The following is a 21771-nucleotide window of genomic DNA, read 5'->3' as shown; positions in this document are numbered from 1 at the left end:
TTTCCTTTACAACTCCTTTAAGTGTTATCTCAACCCTCCTTCTACCTGTCCAGCATACCCTGTATAAAAAGACCGGTTTACCTACCATTTTTTGATCTGCTCCGGTTTGGTCATGTCAGCTTCAGTTGTCATGTCCCCGGTCCCTGCAGGGGGAGGAGGGAACACTGACAACATCTGGGCCATGGGAGCCTATGGTTGATGTCATGACTCCTGAAACTCCTTCACTGCCGTAGAGTGCTCCCATTGTTTAGTCGACAACCTAATGGTCAACAAGATCACTGCATTTCTTTGTTTTACTTATTTTGAGACTGTTCATTGATGTAAAGCTTTGAAAAACAGGCCTGCAAATCTAGGTGAGGTCCCAGTAGTGTCTATTCATTGTACTATTTGTCAAGCATATCATTTACAAAAACCCTAAACTGCTTCGAACAGAAGCTGTTAATCTGTTCCATGTGTTGTCCTCATTTGTGAAGTGCAAAGACTGGCAAAGCTATGCAGCTAGAATAGAATCAACAAAAATACTCCAGTTTAGTTTTAATTGTTTCGATTTGGGTACAAATGTTGCTCTGTTTGCTTTTAGTCTACATTACTTCCATAACAAACATTATATCCCCTTACTTGGAATTTTTTTCAAACTTGTGTGGCTACCTTAGTATATTGAATTAATTCATTTGGAGGCTGCAAGATAGCAAATATCTGAAATCTCCCATATTGTATCCAGTCCATTAAAAGAAGAAATAGGAACGATAGTTTGATAAGTGTGCTGCCTCTGCTAACCTTGATGGCTATTATCGAGAGGATGATACTATATCTATTTCATTGGCTTGTACTTTATTTCTTTTTTTTTCCTCACAGAGAAAAATCAATACTTGCAGGCACGGGATGACAGAAGCATCACTTTAGAGCTGAACATGCCTGACAGACATTGTCATTGGCTGACTTTTGTTTGCTATTGTGGCTTCAAGCTTTCATTTTTCTAGGGCTTATTCAAGCGTTTTTGTAGGATTTCCCTAGGTAGACTTTGAAACCAGAGGTCAAGTGTACAAATAGTTCTAGGTAGACAATGTCGTCTTCATTTTACTGGAGTGTTCTGTTACATTGGCAGTTCAGCAGAATTGGCTTCTTAGCGATACAGGTCATTTGATTGGTAGTCTTATGTTAACGCATTAAATATGCTTTATTCCATTATTTATTACTAGTGTTATTTCCTTTTGTTTTGCAGTAAAAACAAAGATGAATATCAGGTTTCATCTTGTTTTATACATATATATATTTTTTTACATTCTTTTTTAATCCTATTTATAGTATATCCCTATTTGTATAAAATGGACACAATAGGGTTATACTTAATCTCATCCTTGTAATTAAAGTGGTGTATCAACAACATGGAAGTATAAATGACACAGAACAAGGGGTCTGTAAATGTATATTCAGGCTAACTGCCTTCTGAATTATTTACAACTAATTTATCTGGCACTGCTGCTTTAATGTCTTCAGATCATTAAATCAGTAGTCCATGTTCAGGGAAAATACATTATCACTCTCATAGAAGTGGAAACTCTGCAGTTCCTCCTGAGCTGGTCTGTAAGATATTCAACATATATATGTAATGATTTAATTTAACTCTTTACCAAAGCAAGCCATTGTCCTTCTGAACTAAACACTTCAGTAAGCATGAAAGAAGTAATACATTTTAACTATTAATTATTTTATTCATCTACTTATATATTTTTTTAAATATGGTTTAACACTCTGCAAAGTTCATGCAGCGATCCCATCACTCTTGATGCCAGGACGACATTCCTCTAGGCCAGTGAATTATTTTACAACACGGTGCTTAGGGCCTGATCTTATACTACTACTTTGGAGGGGGTGGTACCCATGTCTAAGCAGATACTGACTGTAATATTGTATTTGCATAAACAGTTGAGGTGAGTCCCAGCTGGTGCTGGATAAAGTAAAACTAAAGGCAAAACTTTTTTCTTCTTTGAAGAATGGAGCTTAGATCATCACCTACTGGGTATACAGTAGGTGCCCCCAATTTTGTGTCAATCTCGCCTTTGCTAGCAGCAAGATTGACCACCCGCGATCCCCGTTGCGGGAGCCAGCGCCGAGCTATGTTGCTCCTCCCACCGCTCCAAATGAATTGCTATGGAATGCGCGGCATCTCATGGGGGGAGCGAGCGCGAGAAGCACAGCCTCCAGTGGCGATATCCAGTGCGATCTCATGGCGCTGGATATACAAAATCAGAGGCACCTACTGTACTGTCACCTGCAGGAACAGTAGGCTAAATATGAAAAAAAAATTGCGCTAGGTGAATAATCAGTAAAAAAACAAAATGAATGTGTCTGATGAAAGATTCTGCTGCTAAACACTATACCTACATACAAGGCAAAACAAATGTGGATAAAAAATGTGTAGAGCTGAAATTAAATCGCATGTTACCAAAATGATTCAGAAATAAAACAAATATGTATAAGAAGTGACTTTCATAAGTGTCCAATAAAGTGTTAAAATTCATATGGGAAAAAATCCTGTGAGAAAAGCAGGGAAAAATGTATTCCTGTGTTTCTTCAATGTTGTGATCCGGTCTGTGTGGAGACCCACCACCAGTGAAAAAAAGGGGAGGCTTACCGACTAGCCTGTGACCGCCCTTCTCAGGGGGGTCAAAACAGGCTCAGCACAGATACAGGTGATCCTCAGTGGCGTATTGTAGAAACCTCCAGGAGTGATCCTTAACCACTTCCATACAGGGCACTTATACACCTTCCTGCCCAGACCAATTTTCAGCTTTCAGTGCTGTTGCACCTTGAATGACAATTGCGCGGTCATGCTACACTGTACCCAAACTACATTTTTATCATTTTGTGTCCACAAATAGAGCTTTCTTTTGGTGGTATTTGATCACCTCTGGGATTTTTATTTTCTGCAAAAAAAAAAAAAAATCAAAAAGACCGAAAATTCAGAAAAACAAATGCTTTTTTTTTTGTTTCCGTTACAAAACTTTGTAAATAAGTACGTTTTCTCCTTCACTGATGGACACTGATAAGGTGGCACTGATGGGCACTGATAAGGTGGCACTGATGAGGTGGAATTGATGGGCACTAATATGCAGCACGGATAGGGCAAGGATAGGCGGCACAGATGAGCACTGATAGGCGGCACGGATGAGCACTGATAGGCGGCACGGATGGGCACAGATAGGTGACACGGATGGGCACTGATAGGTGGCACAGATGGGCATGGATGGGCACTGATAGGTGGCACCGATGGGCATGGATGGGCACTGATAGGTGGCACGAATTTACTGTATTGTACTTATGGATGCCAATCAGTGCCAAACAACAATGCCTGCCAATCAGTGATGCCCATTGTGGGCACTGATTGGCATCCATTGTGGGCACTGATTGGCATCCATTGTGGGCACTGATTGGCATCCATTGTAGGCACTGATTGGCATCCCTGGTGGTCTAGTGTGGGTATGCTCGGGGGGGGGCTGTGCTGATAATCGATCAGCACAAACTCCCCCTGTCAGAGGAGCAGCCGATCGGCTCTCCTCTACTCGCGTCTGACAGATGCGTGTGAGGAAAAGCCGATAACCGGCTCTTGTTTACATCGTGATCAGCCATGATTGGACACGGCTGATCCCGTGGTAAAGAGTCTCCGTCATAGACTCTTTTTACCTAGATCGGTGTTGCGGGTGTCAAACTGACACCCTGCAACAATGATCGCCGCGATGCTCGCCCCCGGGGGCGCGCAGCGGCTCAATATCCTGAGGACGTCATATGACGTCCAGTCAGGATATTGAAACCACTTTGCCGCCGTCATTTTGTTAAAGGGTGGGCGTCAAGTGGTTAACAATGCCCTCTGTAGCAGTTGTCAGCTCAATCCAATCATTACAGAATGATCCCAGTGCCTTCCTTCCTCCAATCTCTTCCCCTCAAATCTCTCCTCCTCCGGTCACAGGCTAGTCGGTAAGCCTCCCCTTTTTTTTCACGGGAATACATTTTTTCCTGCTTTTATCACAGGATTTTTTCCCATATAAACTTTAACACTTTATTGGACACTTATGAAAGTCGCTTTTCTTATACATATTTGTTTTATTTCTGAATCATTTTGGTAACATGTGATTTAATTTCAGCGCTACACATTTTTTATCCACAGTATGCTAAATATGATTTATATGTTTATTACCCCTAAAACTTAAAACCCATATATTCAGTTATTTATACTGCTTAGCGAGTGTTGCCTGTAACTTGTTTTATTGTATGTGTCGCTGTAAAATACCTGCTGATCATGCCAGGTTTATGTTTCAAATGGACTACGCAAGGCTTGAAGACATACAGTGCCTTGCGAAAGTATTCGGCCCCCTTGAACTTTGCGACCTTTTGCCACATTTCAGGCTTCAAACATAAAGATATAAAACTGTAATTTTTTTTGAAGAATCAACAACAAGTGGGACACAATCATGAAGTGAAACGAAATTTATTGGATATTTCAACCTTTTTAACAAATAAAAAACAAAAATTGGGCGTGCAAAATTATTCAGCCCCTTTACTTTCAGTGCAGCAAACTCTCTCCAGAAGTTCAGTGAGTATCTCTGAATGATCCAATGTTGACCTAAATGACTAATGATGATAAGAGGTATGTCAATATGGACAAATCTCTGCGGAATGTTTCAGACATCTTGTTGAATCTATGCCATGGATAATTAAAGTGTTTGTAAACCCTGTTACACCACTTTTACCTACAGGTAAGCCTATAACAAGTCTTGCCTGTAGGTACCTTGAATATCTTCTAAATTTGCACAATTAACCACTTAAGGACCCGCTCACGACTATATACGTCCTGTTTTTAAAGATGGATATCTCGGTAACGGCAGCAGCTGCTGCCACAACCGAGATATCCATATTTTCCTTGAGCGGTCCTGTAAACGATAACGGTGGTCTCTGCGACGGATTCGCCACAAGATCACCGTTATCGGCGGTGGGAGAGGGCCTGCTCTCCCGTGCCCTCCGCCGCTTACCGGAGCCGACGGTAGCGGCGGAGGCGATCGGGTCCTGTCCCCTGCTCGGCTGGGATACGAGTGAGGGCAAGATGGCCCCATAGCATAGCTTTTTGCAATTAAGTCTAAATATGAGATCTGAGGTCTTTTTGACCCCAGATCTTATATTTAAGAGGACTTGTCATGCTTTTTTCCATTAGAAGGGATGTTTACATTCCTTGTAATAGGAATAAAAGTGATCCATTTTTTTTTATTTTTTTTTTCAGTGTAAAAATGTATAAATTAAATAAAAATAAATAAGAAAACAAAAAAATTTTTAAAGCGCCCCGTTCCGACGAGCTCGCACGCAGAAGCGAACGCATACGTGAGTAGCGCCCACATATGAAAAACGGTGTTCAATCCACATAAGTGAGGTATCACCGCTATCGTTGGAGTGAGAGCAATAATTCTAGCCCTTCACCTCCTCTGTAGCTCAAAAGATGCAACCTATAGAATTTTTTAAACGTCGCCTATGGAGATTTTTAAGGGTAAAAGTTTGACGCCATTCCACGAGCGGGCGCAATTTTGCAGCGTGACATGTTGGGCATCATTTTACTCGGCGTAACATTATCTTTCACAATATATAAAAAAATTGGGCTAACTTTACTGTTGTCTTATTTTTTTAATTCAAAATAGTGATTTTTTTTCAAAAAAAAAGTGCGCTTGTAAGACCGCTGCGCAAATACGGTGTGACAAAAAGTATTGCAATGACCGCCATTTTATTCTCTAGGGTGTTAGAAAAAAAATATATATATATAATGTTTGGGGGTTTTAAGTAATTTTCTAGAAAAACGGTTTTAGTCTTGTAAACGCCAAATCTGAATAACAGCCAAGGTCCTTAAGTGGTTAAGGAAATATTCAGTATATGTGCGCTTACCGATGTCATTGGCGCATGCGCACTGAAGAATTGGGCAGTTGGTGCAGTTTCTTTAGGAGTTGTGTCATAACCGACGGCTTCCGCACGCATGCACGGGAGTGACATCATCGTGGCTCTGCCCAATCACAGCGCTGGAGCTGTGAACCCGGGAAGTAACTTCGGTGGAAGATAACCGTGCTGTACTCGGAGGGCCGATGCCGATCCAGTGCATCGTTCTAAGGTAAGTATTAAATAATGCACTAGTATGCAATGCTGGCTCATTATGCCGTTGTCTTGCAGGTTTTTTTTTTCGAGGTTTACAACCTCTTTAACCACTTCCTGCCTGGCCTATAACAGAATGACGGTGGTGGTTCAGTTATCCTGACTAAATGTCATATGACGTTCAGCAGGATAACCGCGCTGCGCGCCAGTGGGGGTGCGCATCACAGTGGTGTGGCATGCCAATCTGGGTAAAGAGCGTCCGACGGAGGCTCTTTACCACTTGATCAGCTGTGTCCAATCACGGCTGATCACAATGTAAACGGTAAGAGCCGCTGATCGGCTTTTTCTTACTCGCATTTGACAGCTGCTCTCCTGAAAAGGGGGGTCTTTGCTGATTATCAGCGCAGTCCCCCCTTGGATGCCTGCCCAGGACCACCAGGGAAGGCCACAACACTGGACCACCAGGTATGCCACTCTAGACCACCAGGGAAATGGCAGTCAGTGCCCATGCAGCTGCCAATCAGTGCCCATCCCCAATGCCTGCCAGTGCCATCAGTGATGCATATCAGTGCCATTTATCAGTGCCCACCAGTACCACCCATGAGTGCCCATCAGTGTTGCATATCAGTGCCACCTCATCACTGCTGCCTTATCGGTGCCCATCAGTGAAGGCGAAAACATACTTATTTACAGAATTTTATAACGGAAACAAAAGAAAAACTTTTTTTTTTTTTGGTCATTTTTTTATTTGTTTAGCAAAAATTAAAAACCGCAGAGGTGAGCAAAGACCTCCAAAAGAAAGCTCTATTTGTGGGAACAAAATGATAAAAATTCTGTTTGGGTACAGTGTAGCATGAACGCGCAATTGTCATTTAAAGAGCGACAGTGCTGAAAGTTGAATATTTGCTTGGGCAGGAAGGGGGTGTAAGTGTATTGAAGTGGTTAAGGCAGTTCTGAAGGCAAAAGGAGGGTGTCCGACCTGGAACTAGGAAGGTGTACCTAATAAAGTGGCTGGTGGGTGCTGTCCTTTATGGTCTGGGATAGAGGTCGACCAATATATCGGCCGATATTTGGCCGTTTTGGAGAAATCGTCGTCGGCCGATTTTTTTCCAAATTACGCCGATTTTTAACATGGCCGCTAGCGGTGCCACGGCTCCGGAGCTAGGCCGAAGCCGCGGCCTTTCCTGATGCTGTGACCGCGGCGGCAATCCGCGGATTGCCGCCGCGGTCACAGCATCAGGAAAGGCCGCGGCTTCGGCCTAGCTCCGGAGCCGCGGCTATCTTGGTACACCCTGCGCGGCAGCCAACCAGCGGGCCTGTAACAGCCAATCGGCGGCGGCCGCTGCCGACATCCTCCACTCTGGGGAAAAAAACGTCCCCTGACATGCTGCGCGCCCTGCCTCTGCCTACAAACCTCAGAATGCAGCGCGGGCCGGCAGTTACCGGCCCGCGCTGCATTCTAGGATTTGTAGGCAGAGGCGCGCAGCATGTCAGGGGACGTTTTTTTTCTAGAGTGGAGGATGTCGGCAGCGGCCGCCGCCGATTGGCTGTTACAGGCCCGCTCTGCCTTCTGGGGATTGTAGGCAGAGGCGGGGCAGCACGTCAGGGCCAGGGACATTGGAACTTTCTTGTGCTGGGAGATGGAACGGAGACTGGAGCGCTCCGCTGGTGGCAGTGAGGTGGCAGTGAATGACATTGGGCTGTACTGGTGGGCACTGATGTGAGGCACTGATGAGGTGATGCACTGATGAGGTGATGCACTGGTTGGCACTGATGAGGTGATGCACTGGTTGGCACTGATGAGGTGATGCACTGGTTGGCACTGATGAGGTGATGCGCGCTGGTTGGCACTGATGAGGTGATGCGCTGGTTGGCACTGATGAGGTGATGCGCACTGGTTGGCACTGATGAGGTGATGCGCGCTGGTTGGCACTGATGAGGTGATGCGCGCTGGTTGGCACTGATGAGGTGATGCGCGCTGGTTGGCACTGATGAGGTGATGCGCGCTGGTTGGCACTGATGAGGTGATGCGCGCTGGTTGGCACTGATGAGGTGATGCGCGCTGGTTGGCACTGATGAGGTGATGCGCGCTGGTTGGCACTGATGAGGTGATGCGCGCTGGTGAGATGCACTGGTGGGCACTGATGAGGATATGCGCTGGTGAGATGCACTGGTGGGCACTGATGAGGTGATGCACTGGTGATATGCGCTGGTGAGATGCACTGGTGGGCACTGATGAGGTGATGCACTGGTGATATGCGCTGGTGGGCACTGATGAGGTGATGCACTGGTGGGCACTGATGAGGTGATGCACCGGTGATATGTGCTGGTGAGATGCACTGGTGGCCACTGATGAGGTGATGCACTGGTGATATGCGCTGGTGAGATGCACTGATGAAGTGATGCACTGGTGGGCAATGATGAGATGCACTGGTGCATTGGTGGGCACTGATGAGGTGGCACTGGTGGGCACTGTTAGACACCAATGAGGTGGCCCTGATGGACACTGATAGGCTGCACTGGTGGGCACTGATGGGCTGCACTGATGTGGCACTGACAGGCTGCACTCCACCCTAAACAATTATCTCCTCTCCACCCTAGGTTTTTGGAGATGAGGGGAAAAAAAATCGGCCTAAAATATCGGCCGCAAAAATCGGCAACACATATCGGCCGCCCCGATTTCCAAATATCGGCATCGGCCAGAGAAAAACCCATATCGGTCGACCTCTAGTCTGGGATTCTATAGCTAGTTTTGGCTCAGGCCTCAAAGTCCAGCATAGGCTAAAGTCAGGTTAAGCATCCAATGGTCACAGATAGAGGATCTGTTGCATGGCAGATTAGAAGTTACTAGGGACTAAGATTCAGAGTAGATATTCTGAGTTCAAGAATCGGACCACGGTTTCTGCTGCTGAGAAGCTATGATCCAGGCTGGTTGATCAATGGTTGGAGGATCTCCCCATAATCACTGATTCTGTCTTCAGGTGTATGAAACCAAGACAGGCGCAGCTATCTCTCATGTTTCCCTGTGATTGGATTTTGCTGCAACATTCATCTAGAGGTATCTTTGTTAATATACCCGGGTATGTGCACAATTTTACCAGCATTCCTATTGGGCCCTTGTTGAATGTATGTTCTAGTATTAACCTTCTTTTTATTTTTATATATATATATATATATATATATATATATATATATATATATATATAATCTTGCATTATTCCCATACTGGTGCTTATTTGTATAGTTAATGTTATATGCTGCCTGCAGTAATTCCTCTCCTCCCAATTACTTTGATTCGATTATTGGTTAATTTATCAGGCGGGGAATCCTATCTGCTCACAGACGCCCTATGATGGGTGGAGGCACTTCCAACTTTACCCACTCTTCCACTTAGCAAAGGTTCTGGCTGTCTTGTTCACCTATAGACTTCTTGGCTCAGTATCCTTGTTGGGGAGGGCCATTTCTCAAGAAAAGGCTACACCAGTGTAAGTTTACAATGGTTTGCTTAATTGGGAAGATAGGGGTGGCACTGCATAGGTTACTGTCTATGGTACTTTAAGGATCTCTATTCCGGACCAGCTAATGTCTTCAATCATATTCTGGTATTCTAAAAGTAACATCAAACCTGTTCTCAGGCACTAAATCCCACCCACGGTATGTTTTATTATGGTAGTTTGTGTCATAGATGAATAAGATTGACAGAACAGGCTTGTAAGAAGGTAATAGCCATACAAGACTTTAACACATGTATTTGTTATTGGTGAATGGCAGGATATGCTCTGTCAGCAGGTTTATTCCCTCATGGTAGCATAATGGCATTTTGCTATTATCTTCTAACAAAATAAAAATATCAAAATGTGGTTTGTAAAACATTAGTACTTGATGATCCTCAAACTATATACGTTCTGTTTTGCAGATTTTCTTTTAGCTACATCCTTTTAGGCTGCATTGCTCTGTTTCAGCAAAACTGAAATGTACATTGAAAGCCCTGTGCCAACCTTTAAGAAAACTAGTGCTCATAAATTGTGATTCCAGGATGCGTCATGCATGGTGTTTGTAAGGAAATTATAATTACATTTTTTTGGTAATTTTGTTAGAAACATTTTAGTGACTGCACATTAAAATGGAATGGTACTTTTTGAAGCTGACCTTTGACTAAAGCGTAACTATCCTCCAATTGTTATGCCTGGCAGGCCAGCGGGCTGAATTGAAAAAAAAAAAAAAAAAAAAGAGGAACTAGTCAATGTGTATACCCAGCTTTAGCCACCCCAAAAGTTGCTAATTCAAATTGTAAAATACGAAATTTGGAATGGAGAAAAAGATCTGTGTTCCTTTTTCTATGTTTATTCTTTTTTTTTTTTTAGGCCAAGTGATTTATAAGCTGGGGTAAGGGGGACTAGCAAATGGTTGATAATTAATTTTATTGACAGGTCCCAGTTAATAATGTTAAATTACAAAATGATGTGTAGCTATTTTTTTTTTTTTTAAAGTTTTGCTGTGATGTTACGTTTCCCATTTTAGTGTTAAATGTTTATACCTTCCTGCCCAGCCTGTAGCAGAGTGATGGCTGGCAGGCTTTTCATTCTTTTGAATGGACGTCTAGGATGTCCTCCCAGAGTGCGCTTCTTGCGTGGGGCTGCACAGCGGCAGGATCTGTCACTGGCTCTTTCTATCGGACACAGCCGATGACTGTTCACTATACCAGCTCGCTGCCAGTATCATGTGATCGCTGTGACAAATCATAGCAGATCACATGACAATTGTAAACAATGAATGGTTTTCTTTCATGTCATTCATTGTTTACAATTGTGTTGCTAGCATTGATTGGTCACAGGGATCGCATGGTACAGCCAGGGCTTATCACACACAGCCCACCTGTATCATATGATTAGCTTTGGCCAAACACAACTAATTACATCAGAAGACACTGAATTAATCAGTTTCATACAGTAAAAAACATTGCTTGTACCAATGAAATTCACTGGTATAATCAATCGTAATATGTGTAAAAAAACACTGGTCGCAGTGTCTTTAAATAAAAAGGTAAAAAGAAAGAAAAAAAAAAAGATATATTTTCTTCAGTATCCCTGATCACAGTGCCTTGCGAAAGTATTCGGCCCCCTTGAACTTTACGACCTTTTGCCACATTTCAGGTTTCAAACATAAAGATATAAAACTGTAATTTTTTTTGAAGAATCAACAAGTGGAACACAATCATGAAGAGGAACGAAATTTATTGGATATTTCAAACTTTTAAAAAAAATAAAAAACTGAAAAATTGGGCGTGCAAAATTATTCAGCCCCCTTAAGTTAATACTTTGTAGCGCCATATTTTGCTGCGATTACAGCTGTAAGTCGCTTGGGGTATGTCTCTATCAGTTTTGCACATCGAGAGACTGAAATTTTTGCCCATTCCTCCTTGCAAAACAGCTGAGGTTGTATAGAGAGCGTTTGTGAACAGCAGTTTTCAGTTCTTTCCACAGATTCTCGATTGGATTCAGATCTGGACTTTGACTTGGCCATTCTAACACCTGGATATGTTTATTTGTGAACCATTCCATTGTAGATTTTGCTTTATGTTTTGGATCATTGTCTTGTTGGAAGACAAATCTCCGTCCCAGTCTCAGGACTTTTGCAGACTCCATCAGGTTTTCTTCCAGAATGGTCCTGTATTTGGCTCCATCCATCTTCCCATCAATTGTAACCATCTTCCCTGTCCCTGCTGAAGAAAAGCAGGCCCAAACCATGATGCTGCCACCACCATGTTTGACAGTGGGGATGGTGTGTTCAGGGTGATGAGCTGTGTTGCTTTTACGCCAAACATAACGTTTTGCATTGTTGCCAAAAAGTTCGATTTTGGTTTCATCTGACCAGAGCACCTTCTTCCACATGTTTGGTGTGTCTTCCAGGTGGCTTGTGGCAAACTTTAAACTACACTTTTTTATGGATATCTGTAAGAAATGGCTTTCTTCTTGCCATTCTTCCATAAAGGCCAGATTTGTGCAGTATACGACTGATTGTTGTCCTATGGACAGAGTCTCCCACCTCAGCTGTAGATCTCTGCAGTTCGTCCAGAGTGATCATGGGCCTCTTGGGTGCATCTCTGATCAGTCTTCTCCTTGTATGAGTTGAAAAATTAGAGGGACGGCCAGGTCTTCGTAGATTTGCAGTGGTCTGATACTTCCATTTCAATATTATCGCTTGCACAGTGCTCCTTGGGATGTTTAAAGCTTGGGCAATCTTTTTGTATCCAAATCCGGCTTTAAACTTCTCCACAACAGTATCTCGGACCTGCCTGGTGTGTTCCTTGTTCTTCATGATGCTCTCTGCGCTTTAAACGGACCTCTGAGACTATCACAGTGCAGGTACATTTATACGGAGACTTGATTACACACAGGTGGATTCTATTTATCATCATTAGTCATTTAGGTCAACATTGGATCATTCAGAGATCCTCACTGAACTTCTGGAGAAAGTTTGCTGCACCTAAAGTAAAGGGGCTGAATAATTTTGCACGCCCAATTTTTCAGTTTTTTATTTGTTAAAGTTTGAAATATCCAATAAATTTCGTTGCACTTCATGATTGTGTCCCACTTGTTGATTCTTCAAAAAAAATTACAGTTTTATATCTTTATGTTTGAAGCCTGAAATGTGGCAAAAGGTCGCAAAGTTCAAGGGGGCCGGATACTTTCGCAAGGCACTGTATGTCTTATACACATTATATATATATATATATATATATATATATATATATATATATATATATATATATATATATATATATATATATATATAATGTAATTTTTTATTTTTTATAAAAAAAATGCAAAAAATTTGCCATGTCCAAATACCTTGCACTGGCTGCTTTCGAGAAAGGGTTAATTTGATGTATTTGTACTGTCCTAGCATTTTCTTGCCACTTGAACTATTATAGGGGGGTCAGTATATCAGGATTGATCCATATATATATATATATATATATATATATATATATATATATATATATATATATATATTTATAGTTTGTGGACTCTATAATTTTCCTACAGACTAAATAATGTACACTGATTTGGGTTATTTTCATGTAGCAGAATACTTTTTGGCCTAAATGAATGAAGAAATTATTTATTTGCAATTTTTTTTAACAGGAACAGACATGTTTTTTTTCAAAATGTTTTTTGTTTAGTAAAAAAAACACCCCAGTGGTGATTCAATACCACCAAAAGAAAGCTCTATTTGTGTTTATAAAAATTTAAATTTCTTATGGGTAGTGCAATTGCCATTCAAAGCGTGACAGCACTGAAAGCTGAAAATTGGTCTGGGCAAGAAGGGGGTAAAAGTGCCCAGTATTAAAGTGGTTGACCACTTGCCAACCAGCTCCTATGGAGCTGTACCTGCATGGTGGCTCCTTTAAGAGCTATAGCAGGCCATGATCGTTGAGACGTCGGGCTCTTTTGCAATTTTTTGCAATTACAGGTAGAGAACACCGATACTTCTTTGATCGTGGGCCGAGAGCCAGAACGGGGATTTGTGTGTGTAAACACACAAATCCTCATTCTGACAGGAGAGAAGAGACAGAGCTTCTGTCCGTGTTAATTAGGAACAGTGATATGTCTCCTCCCCTAGTCAGTCCTATCCTCCCACAGTTAGAAACACTCCCTAGGGAACACATTTAACCCCTCGATTGCCCTCTAGTGCCCGATCTGTCCACCACAATGTCGCCGTCTCGTTAAAAATTGCCACATTACCGCCATTATTAGTAGTATTAGACACTAACTTTTGCGCAGACCAATCAATATACGCTTATTGCAATTTATTTATTTTATTTTTTACCAAAAATATGTAGAAGAATGGCCTAAACTGTTGAAGATTCTTTTTTTTATATTATTTGATATTTATAGCAAAAAAAATGTATTTGTTTTTAAATTGTCTGTTTTTAATTATAGCGCAAAAAATAAAAACCTCAGAGGTTTTCAAATGCCACCAAAAAAAAGCTCTATTTGTGGGGAAAAAGGGACGTCATTTTTTATTTGGGTACAACATCGCACGACCTCGTAATTGTCAGTTAAAGCAATGCAGTGCCACACCACAAAAATTGGCCTGATCATTAAAGCGGTAGTTCACCCCCCCCCGACACGATTTTACCATCGAGACAGGCATTGTAGCGCGAGCTACAGTATGCCTGTCCCGATTTTTTTAACCCCGGACTCACCTTGTAATCGGAGATCGTATTTTTCGGCTCCCGCGGGGAATGGGCGTGCCTATGGAGAGGGAGGATGATTGACGGCCAGCCCTGGCACGTCACTCTCCCCGAAGACAGCCGGAGTAGGTCTCGGCTCTTCACGGCGCCTGCGCACAGGCTATGCGCACGCGTCGTGAAGACCAAGCCTATTTCGGCTATTTCCGGAGAAGCGTGACGCGCCAGAGCCGGCCGTCAATCATCCTCCGTCTCCATAGGCACGCCCATTCCCCGGTATCTTCGATCTACGCGTACAAGGTGAGTACGGGGGTAAAAAATTCGGGACAGGCATACTGTAGCTCGCGCTACAATGCCTGATTTTATGGTAAAAGAAAAAAAAAAAAAATTTTTTTCGTCGATAGGGTGAACCCCCGCTTTAAGGGGGGCAAATCCTTCCGGGGGGTGAAGTGGTTAAATTGATTTGCAGGACTCGCATTTGAGATCCAATTCGTTGGACACCTTAAATCGCTGTGTGGGTCTGCCGCAGTTCTTGTGTGATAAATCGCACTGCAATAGTGGCAACACGCTTGTCTCCCAAAAAAGTTCAGGAGCTACTTTTGGGCGACATGCTTCCCACAATGCGTGTTGCCACGATTGCAGCACATCAGCGCTTTCAAATCGCTTGTAGATCGCAGGAAATCTGCCCACGATTCAAAACGCTGACGTGTTAATGCAGCCTAACACATTCTAGGTGTTCATTGCTTATCAGTCAGTATCAAATATAAAAAGCAGGGCCATGCTGAGGCCAGTTGAGGAGGATGCCTCAAATGGGAGGGGCGGCACTGAGGCTGGAGTGTCCATTCTAGACAATTTGTCATCAGTGCAGTTGAGTTTCACTGCCCAATTTCTCTGTTTGTCACACAGGGGCAGCAGTTCAGCCTCTTCAGTGATGCAGCTAGTTGAAATGCAGGTTCAGCATCGCTGAGCACAGTTCTGCTGGCCACTGTACCTTCCAATGTGTCAGGCACAGCAGACAGGCAGGATACTCTGTTCCGTGATGTTAAGTCTTTCTTTTTAACAGGCTCAACATCACTTAGCTGACTGTCTGTGCACAGGCATGCATCTTTGCCTGGATGAGGTTTAATGTTGGCAAAATAGGCACCTTGGGTGGCATCCATACCCAGCATGGCCCTAGATGAGAAATTCCGACAGTCACAGCATGCATGTTTCGAGGCCCGCTTAAAAGTATTGAAGCCAAACCTAGAGAGGCAACTAGCTTTTTAAACAGATGAGTAACAATTGCAGCCCCATACTTTCTCATGAAAGAATCAATTTAACCACTTCAGCCCCGGAAGGATTTGCCCTCCTTAATGACCAGGCCACCTTTTGTGATACGGCACAGCATTGCTTTAACTGACAATTGCACGTTGTACCCAAATATAATGTACGTCCTTTTTCCCCCACAAATAGAGCTTTCTTTTGGTGGTATTTGTTCACCTCTGCGTTTTTTTATTTTTTTTGCCCTACAAACAAAAAACTATTTTGAAAAAATATATATATTTTTTACTTTTTGCTATAATAAATATCCCAACAAAATATTTTTTAAAAACATATTTCTTCATCTGCCCGCAATTCAAAACACCAGCCCCTTACCTTTAAGAGGCTTGTATAAAGCCTGTATTAATCCTGATAGCCAGGTATTCCACAGCCAGCCTGCTGTTATTGATCCCCCAAAAAGCAGCTCACAAGGTGGCAGCGTTGGCACTCAAACAAAGAAACATGGACGCCTCCATAGTGTAGAAAACGTATGCATTTAATATATAAAAAAACAAGTAGATTTACAGACAATGCTGTGTATACAGCGTAGGCAGTGTGTAGTACAGCTTGTATCGAATGTCTCCGCTCTGCGGCCGCGAGCGGATGACGTCACCAGCAACCCTCTTCTTCCTCACGCGTATCGTGACGACCACACGTCACTTAGTCATAGCCTCTTAAAGGTGAGGGGCTGGTGAGAACACCTATATCCACACTGCCGATCACCTAACGTTTGGATTTGCAAGCACGTGTGCACAATATTATTTTTGCACTGCAGGAATTTCTGTGAAAAAATTTGATTATCAGTGGAGCACTTTGAAAATTCCGGATTGTCATTTTAACTTGCACGGTTGTGCACTGAGCACATTATTCATTTTATATTATATATTTTTTATCATTATTAAACCATTTAATTCTTTTTATATATATATTTTTTTTTTCTTTAACCTCGTGATTGGATTTTTTGGGACTATTTTCACTGTAGACACGTTATGGATTGGGTTGCGTTCACCCATGCATGCTGAACATCGTTTTGAGGAATTTTGTTGCATGCGTTATTATATTGATATTCATTGGTTCTGACACTCACTATTGCATTATTGCACTTTAATGGATGGAGCACTTTATTGATTTATCACTCATTTAATTATTAATTATGTATCTATTATGTGATATGAAGTATTATTGCTGAGCATTATTTGGACACTGAAGGATTACCATATTGCATCTCACTTCATCAACACTGTGCTTTCATTGGCACGTTTGTTTATTTCATTAGTTGTATTCCTATTATTTTTTCACTCCCATCACCCTCCACATAAATTCATTGATGTTGGATGGCGTTCTGATCTTATTTGGAGTGGAACACTTTTTGATACACAGCAAGAATTTCATTTCTGACGCACTATTCCGTAAATTATTAATAGGAACTATATTTATTTAGTTATTTGCAAGCGCCATTACACACCCCATATTTTCAATCTGTTATCAGTGTGTGAGCACTATTAGTTGTGGCTGCTGCTTTTATAGTTTTAGTTGTTCATTTATTTTTAACCGTATGTGCCGTGGTTAGGTTGGTTTGCGCATTAGTCCCCCCATTTTTATATTAGCGCTAACACGCCTGCTGCCCCAGTGTCAAAGGGGTCTTGGAGGCTTTGCATTTCCAGCTGCACATGTAACTCATTTTTACTAAAAACATTTAAGTAAGCACAATTGGTACAGACTGTAGCTGGTTATTAATTATGCAAAACCGTTTTACATATGTTTTCCAACTGCTAATGGTTTTATGTATTGCAATATATGTCTCATAATTGTTTAGAAGCCACTGCCCCTTTTATTTACAAGAATAGTTAAACCATGTGAGCTAGGACTCTGGCTTGCTGGGTATGGCTTTTGACCTAGGTACTTTGAGTTTAGGTGATATTTTAAGCAACTGATTTAAAGTGGAACTTTACCCATAACACCTTAGTAAAAAATAATGTTCTTTAGCAAGGAAAATACATTCCACATTAATAATTATGCTACAAAAATTAGTGTGTGGGTGAAACGGTATAGGCACAATTTTTTTTATGTTTTACAGCTATACTTGCAAAAGGAGCCAGCCTAAAGGGAACTAGCAGGACTTAATTTATGACTTGAGTTCCACCCTAATAACTTAGTGGGTATGCAGCTTCTTTATCTTTGGATCCTCGCCTATGTCCTGTTTAGGCTGGTGCTGTGATCACTTCCCCATTTTTCTGGTTTTGTGGTGGCTCCTTTTTATTGTAGTATTCTATGGAGCCATCCTTGCATGCAGGGGCTAGAGTTTTATCCTTACACCATGTGCATTAATAGAAACACACAGCCCTGTAGCCTAGAACTTGCTCCTCCCTCTTTCTCCACTCTTGCTCTCCCCCAAAGCTAAAAGACGGGCTGGAGGCTGTACTATCCAATGTGAAGCCTGGAAGTTAAGAGATGCAGCAGTAAGAGAGCAGGAGCCAGCAGCACTTGCAGTTAATAACTTTTAATGCTATGTTTTGCTTTTAGTTATACTTTATTAAAATTTACCACTGATCCAAAAATAAAATGTATTACCATGCAGTTATGACACCACCTTGGTAGAGGCGACCGATTATGCGTTCACAGTTAAAACCAAGAACAATTGCATTAAGGCAGTTTTTTAGAGATCAGTGCACGTATGTTCTGTTATGAACATCAGCATTTGCCTTATCGTGGGTTTTAGGAGTATTTTTAGGCATGATATATAATATATAATTTTATTGTAAACATATATACAGAAAATGTTTCATATGTTAGTTTAGAGAATGATCTTGCAGTCGGATTCTTGTCCTTTACATTTTTTTGTAATATTTATTACCATTCTTTTATAACAAGGAAAACTTGTGAATACCATTTTTAGAAACATGTTTTTTTGTTTTTTATTGTTTTTATTATACATGGCATTGCTGGTCTTAATTTTATAATATAAGGTCAAATGCAGCACTAATGTTTTGCAAAGAGACAGAGATTGATAATCGGTAAAAAATGGACCACTAATGTGATTTATATCTATAGATTTTATGTCAGGTATGAAAAGTTGCTCTTCAAATTGTAAAGACTGATCCATTAGACCATTAGGAAGCACTTGAAAGCATTTATTACCTCTTTGCCTGCCTATTTTGGAAATGTGCTTTTTTATATTGGTTGGATGTTTATATAGTATATTTTGAATTTATTTGACATGTATATATGTACAGATATAGTTTTGAATTGCAGGTGTCTATTTTGCAATATAGAATGCCCTGTAAGCCTTTGTGCCCTCGGTCGCATCAGTTTTTTTTTACTTTAGGACACTATACTCCATGAAAGGCCTTGGATTACAGGTTATGCATTGCAATCATTACTTCTTTTTACAGCATGTGGTTATTGCCCCCCTACCCATTATCTAGCCTAGAACGCAAGGTTCCCCTTTTCCTAGAACGTGTGTCCCTACCGATGACTTTGCTATCACTAGTATAGCTCTAAGCATCATCTGATCATTGATCAACAGTAGGTATAGCTTGATGCAGAGCGTAGCCTAGTAATTGTAAAACTGTACAGATTAGCAGTACTACATGCATATCAAGATACACCTTAAACAATGTCCTGTAGTTAAAACTATTATGTATTTTTAGTCTTACTGTACAAGTTTCCTAAACATATTGCATTCAAAATGTGTGAAGAGAATGATACTGATTTGTACACAAATTGTATGCAATGCTTTGTAAATTGTATCAAATGCATTTGACATAGGGTGCAGTGACCATAACCCTGACCCCCAGTAGCTACCCCACACATCTCTGAAACAATTGAACTGTTTGGATCTACTAGTGTGTTGTTTTTTTTTTTTTTTTTTTTTTAAATGGGTGTTATTGTATAAAAAGAATATGGGGCCGTGGGCTTCAATGGAGCAAAAGATTCGGGCTCCTTAAGGTGGCAGTTGCATTCTACTTCTGAGCTCTGCACAATCTGCCCTTGTTGGCTTTCAAGTAATGGTAAACAGAAAATCGAAGTAATGTGTACAGATATTTTGTAAAAATTTTCATGTAAAATCTGATGTTTTAAGGAGGTTTTGTTGTTTTCTTTCAGTCAATTTCTGCACAGTATTCTGCAGACAAGAGAGAAGATGAAAAGATGTGTGACCATTTAATAAGGGCAGCCAAGTATAGAGATCATGTGACAGCAACCCAACTCGTACAAAAAATTATCAATATTCTCACAGATAAACATGGAGCTTGGGGAAGTTCTTCATCAAAGTAAGATTTTTTTTTTATTTCTTTTTTTTTTAACCATATCTTTTTAATTTAATAGATGAAGAGTATTACCTGTCAATTAAATTAATTTACAACATGCAAAACAAAATCACTGGAGGTAGGGGAAAGGGGCAAGTAAAGCTTTTAATGGTTAAGGCTGTCTACAATAGATGTAAGATGCCAGTAAAAACAACATCTCTTAATAACCAAAACTCCAGCAATGGGATTTTCAGTATTAAAACTTTAATATACAGCCTTGCTTAATGGCATTCTCTAAATGAGCATGTGATATGATTTGACATAGTGGAAACAAGGATCCCACAAAATGATATTAAACCATGCTCCTCACTTACAGTATGTTTATATTATATGTCCCTGTTTTGAAGGGCTTTGGCCTCCTTACACCCAAAAATCTTGACCATCATGCTAAAAGAACAACTATTAGAAGGTTAACGGTTTAAAAAAAAAAACGATAGTAAAAAATGTTTGAGATATGCGGTAGTATAATTGTTCAGAATTTGAACAGGTTTGCAGTAATGTATGAAGAATATGTTGTGTTATTAAGGACATCACCAATACTTGCATAATCCTGATCTAGAGTTGAGCTCCTTGTATTACATACATATAATATTGTAAGGGGTTAGCTCGGTAGCGGGGTTTGTGACCTCTTGGATGGGTTCACTACACACTAAATTTATACAGACAGGCAGTCGAAGATTTTGGTTTATTCTTCCATCTTGCTGGAAACAAGTGCAAGCATCCAAACAGCATAAACAAAATCAAACATAAAATAAACCCTGGCCACTTGGGGCGTCTATCTTCACCACACAGGAACCTATCTATGGAGTCTGGCACAGCCTAGTGCTGGGCAGACACTGCTGGTCATACAGCAGAAAACCAATAGTCTTTTGATTTTTATCACACAGAAAAATCAATCCTCTCCTCACCTCCTCAGAAGACTTTCAGCTACTGCTCTCCTTCACTCAGAAAGCCTCAGGAGGCAGCAAATCAGTGGTAATCCTCTGGATTACTTATAGAGGCCTTAATTGCCTCATTCTGAACAGCTGAAGTTTTCCAACGCCCTTAGACCTTTTCTGGCTACTGTTGCAGCCGACGCCTAATAACAATTGGTGTATTGGCTAAACAAGGCAGAAATGTATGTCCCGTCTGTGACAACACCCACAGATTTACCTGACTTCCTGTCACAATATATATATATATAGATAGATAGATATAGATATAGATATAGATATAGATATAGATTGGTTATGGAGAAAAAGGGTATATTGGTACATGGCCTCCATTTCTAGCTGTACAATATAGTCAGTGTTTTGGCAATCAACACAGCAGCAGGATGTGTCAAAGAATGAAATAAAATGTTTGAATTATTACAGAGCCAACAATAAGGAATAACATACCTGTTTAAACAACAAAACCTGGCCTAATTTTGGGCTGTGCTAGACAATTTAAAAAGAATACGTTGCCACACTAAACAGATAGTGGAAAAAAAAAACAAGTGTCCATTAAGTGAATATTTTTTTTTATAAATGATGACCTTCTTGGTGAATATCCAACTGAAGTGAATGAGACAAATGCACATTCTGGTCTTCCTGTTCCTCCACCAAAAAACATATACATTGCCTCTTTCCAGAAGGCTAGACTCCAAGTTTATAGGAGTCTAGACACAAGTGGTATACCATCTCAAAGCATCCAGCCAGCTTCCTCCTCTATGTTTAAAGGCAATGGAGGAGTCGTGACTGTTGATAAAAGTTACTCATAAGGAAGTGATAAAATGCCCACATAGTGTAAAATTGTATGATAGTTTCTTAAAATGCAATTGTACTATGCACTTACAAAAATTCCAATAAAATCCAGCGCGTATTA

At 41.1% G+C, this 21771-nt stretch overlaps 1 protein-coding gene across 2 annotated transcripts in view; it reads left to right on the top strand.

Annotated features, from left to right (window-relative positions):
* Positions 1-21771, top strand: part of LRBA (LPS responsive beige-like anchor protein) — a 789979-nt gene that overhangs the window by 337048 nt on the left and 431160 nt on the right. For both annotated transcript variants that reach the window (XM_040331890.1, XM_040331889.1), the window contains exon 36: positions 19724-19890. In XM_040331890.1, coding sequence (XP_040187824.1) covers positions 19724-19890 — 167 coding nt within the window. The remainder of the gene's footprint in view (positions 1-19723; positions 19891-21771) is intronic.

The sequence above is a fragment of the Rana temporaria genome, chromosome 1 (assembly GCF_905171775.1).
Source record: "Rana temporaria chromosome 1, aRanTem1.1, whole genome shotgun sequence".
Lineage (NCBI taxonomy): Eukaryota > Metazoa > Chordata > Amphibia > Anura > Ranidae > Rana > Rana temporaria.
Note: the sequence above shows the minus strand (reverse complement) of the source record. Positions and strands in the feature narration are given on the sequence as shown.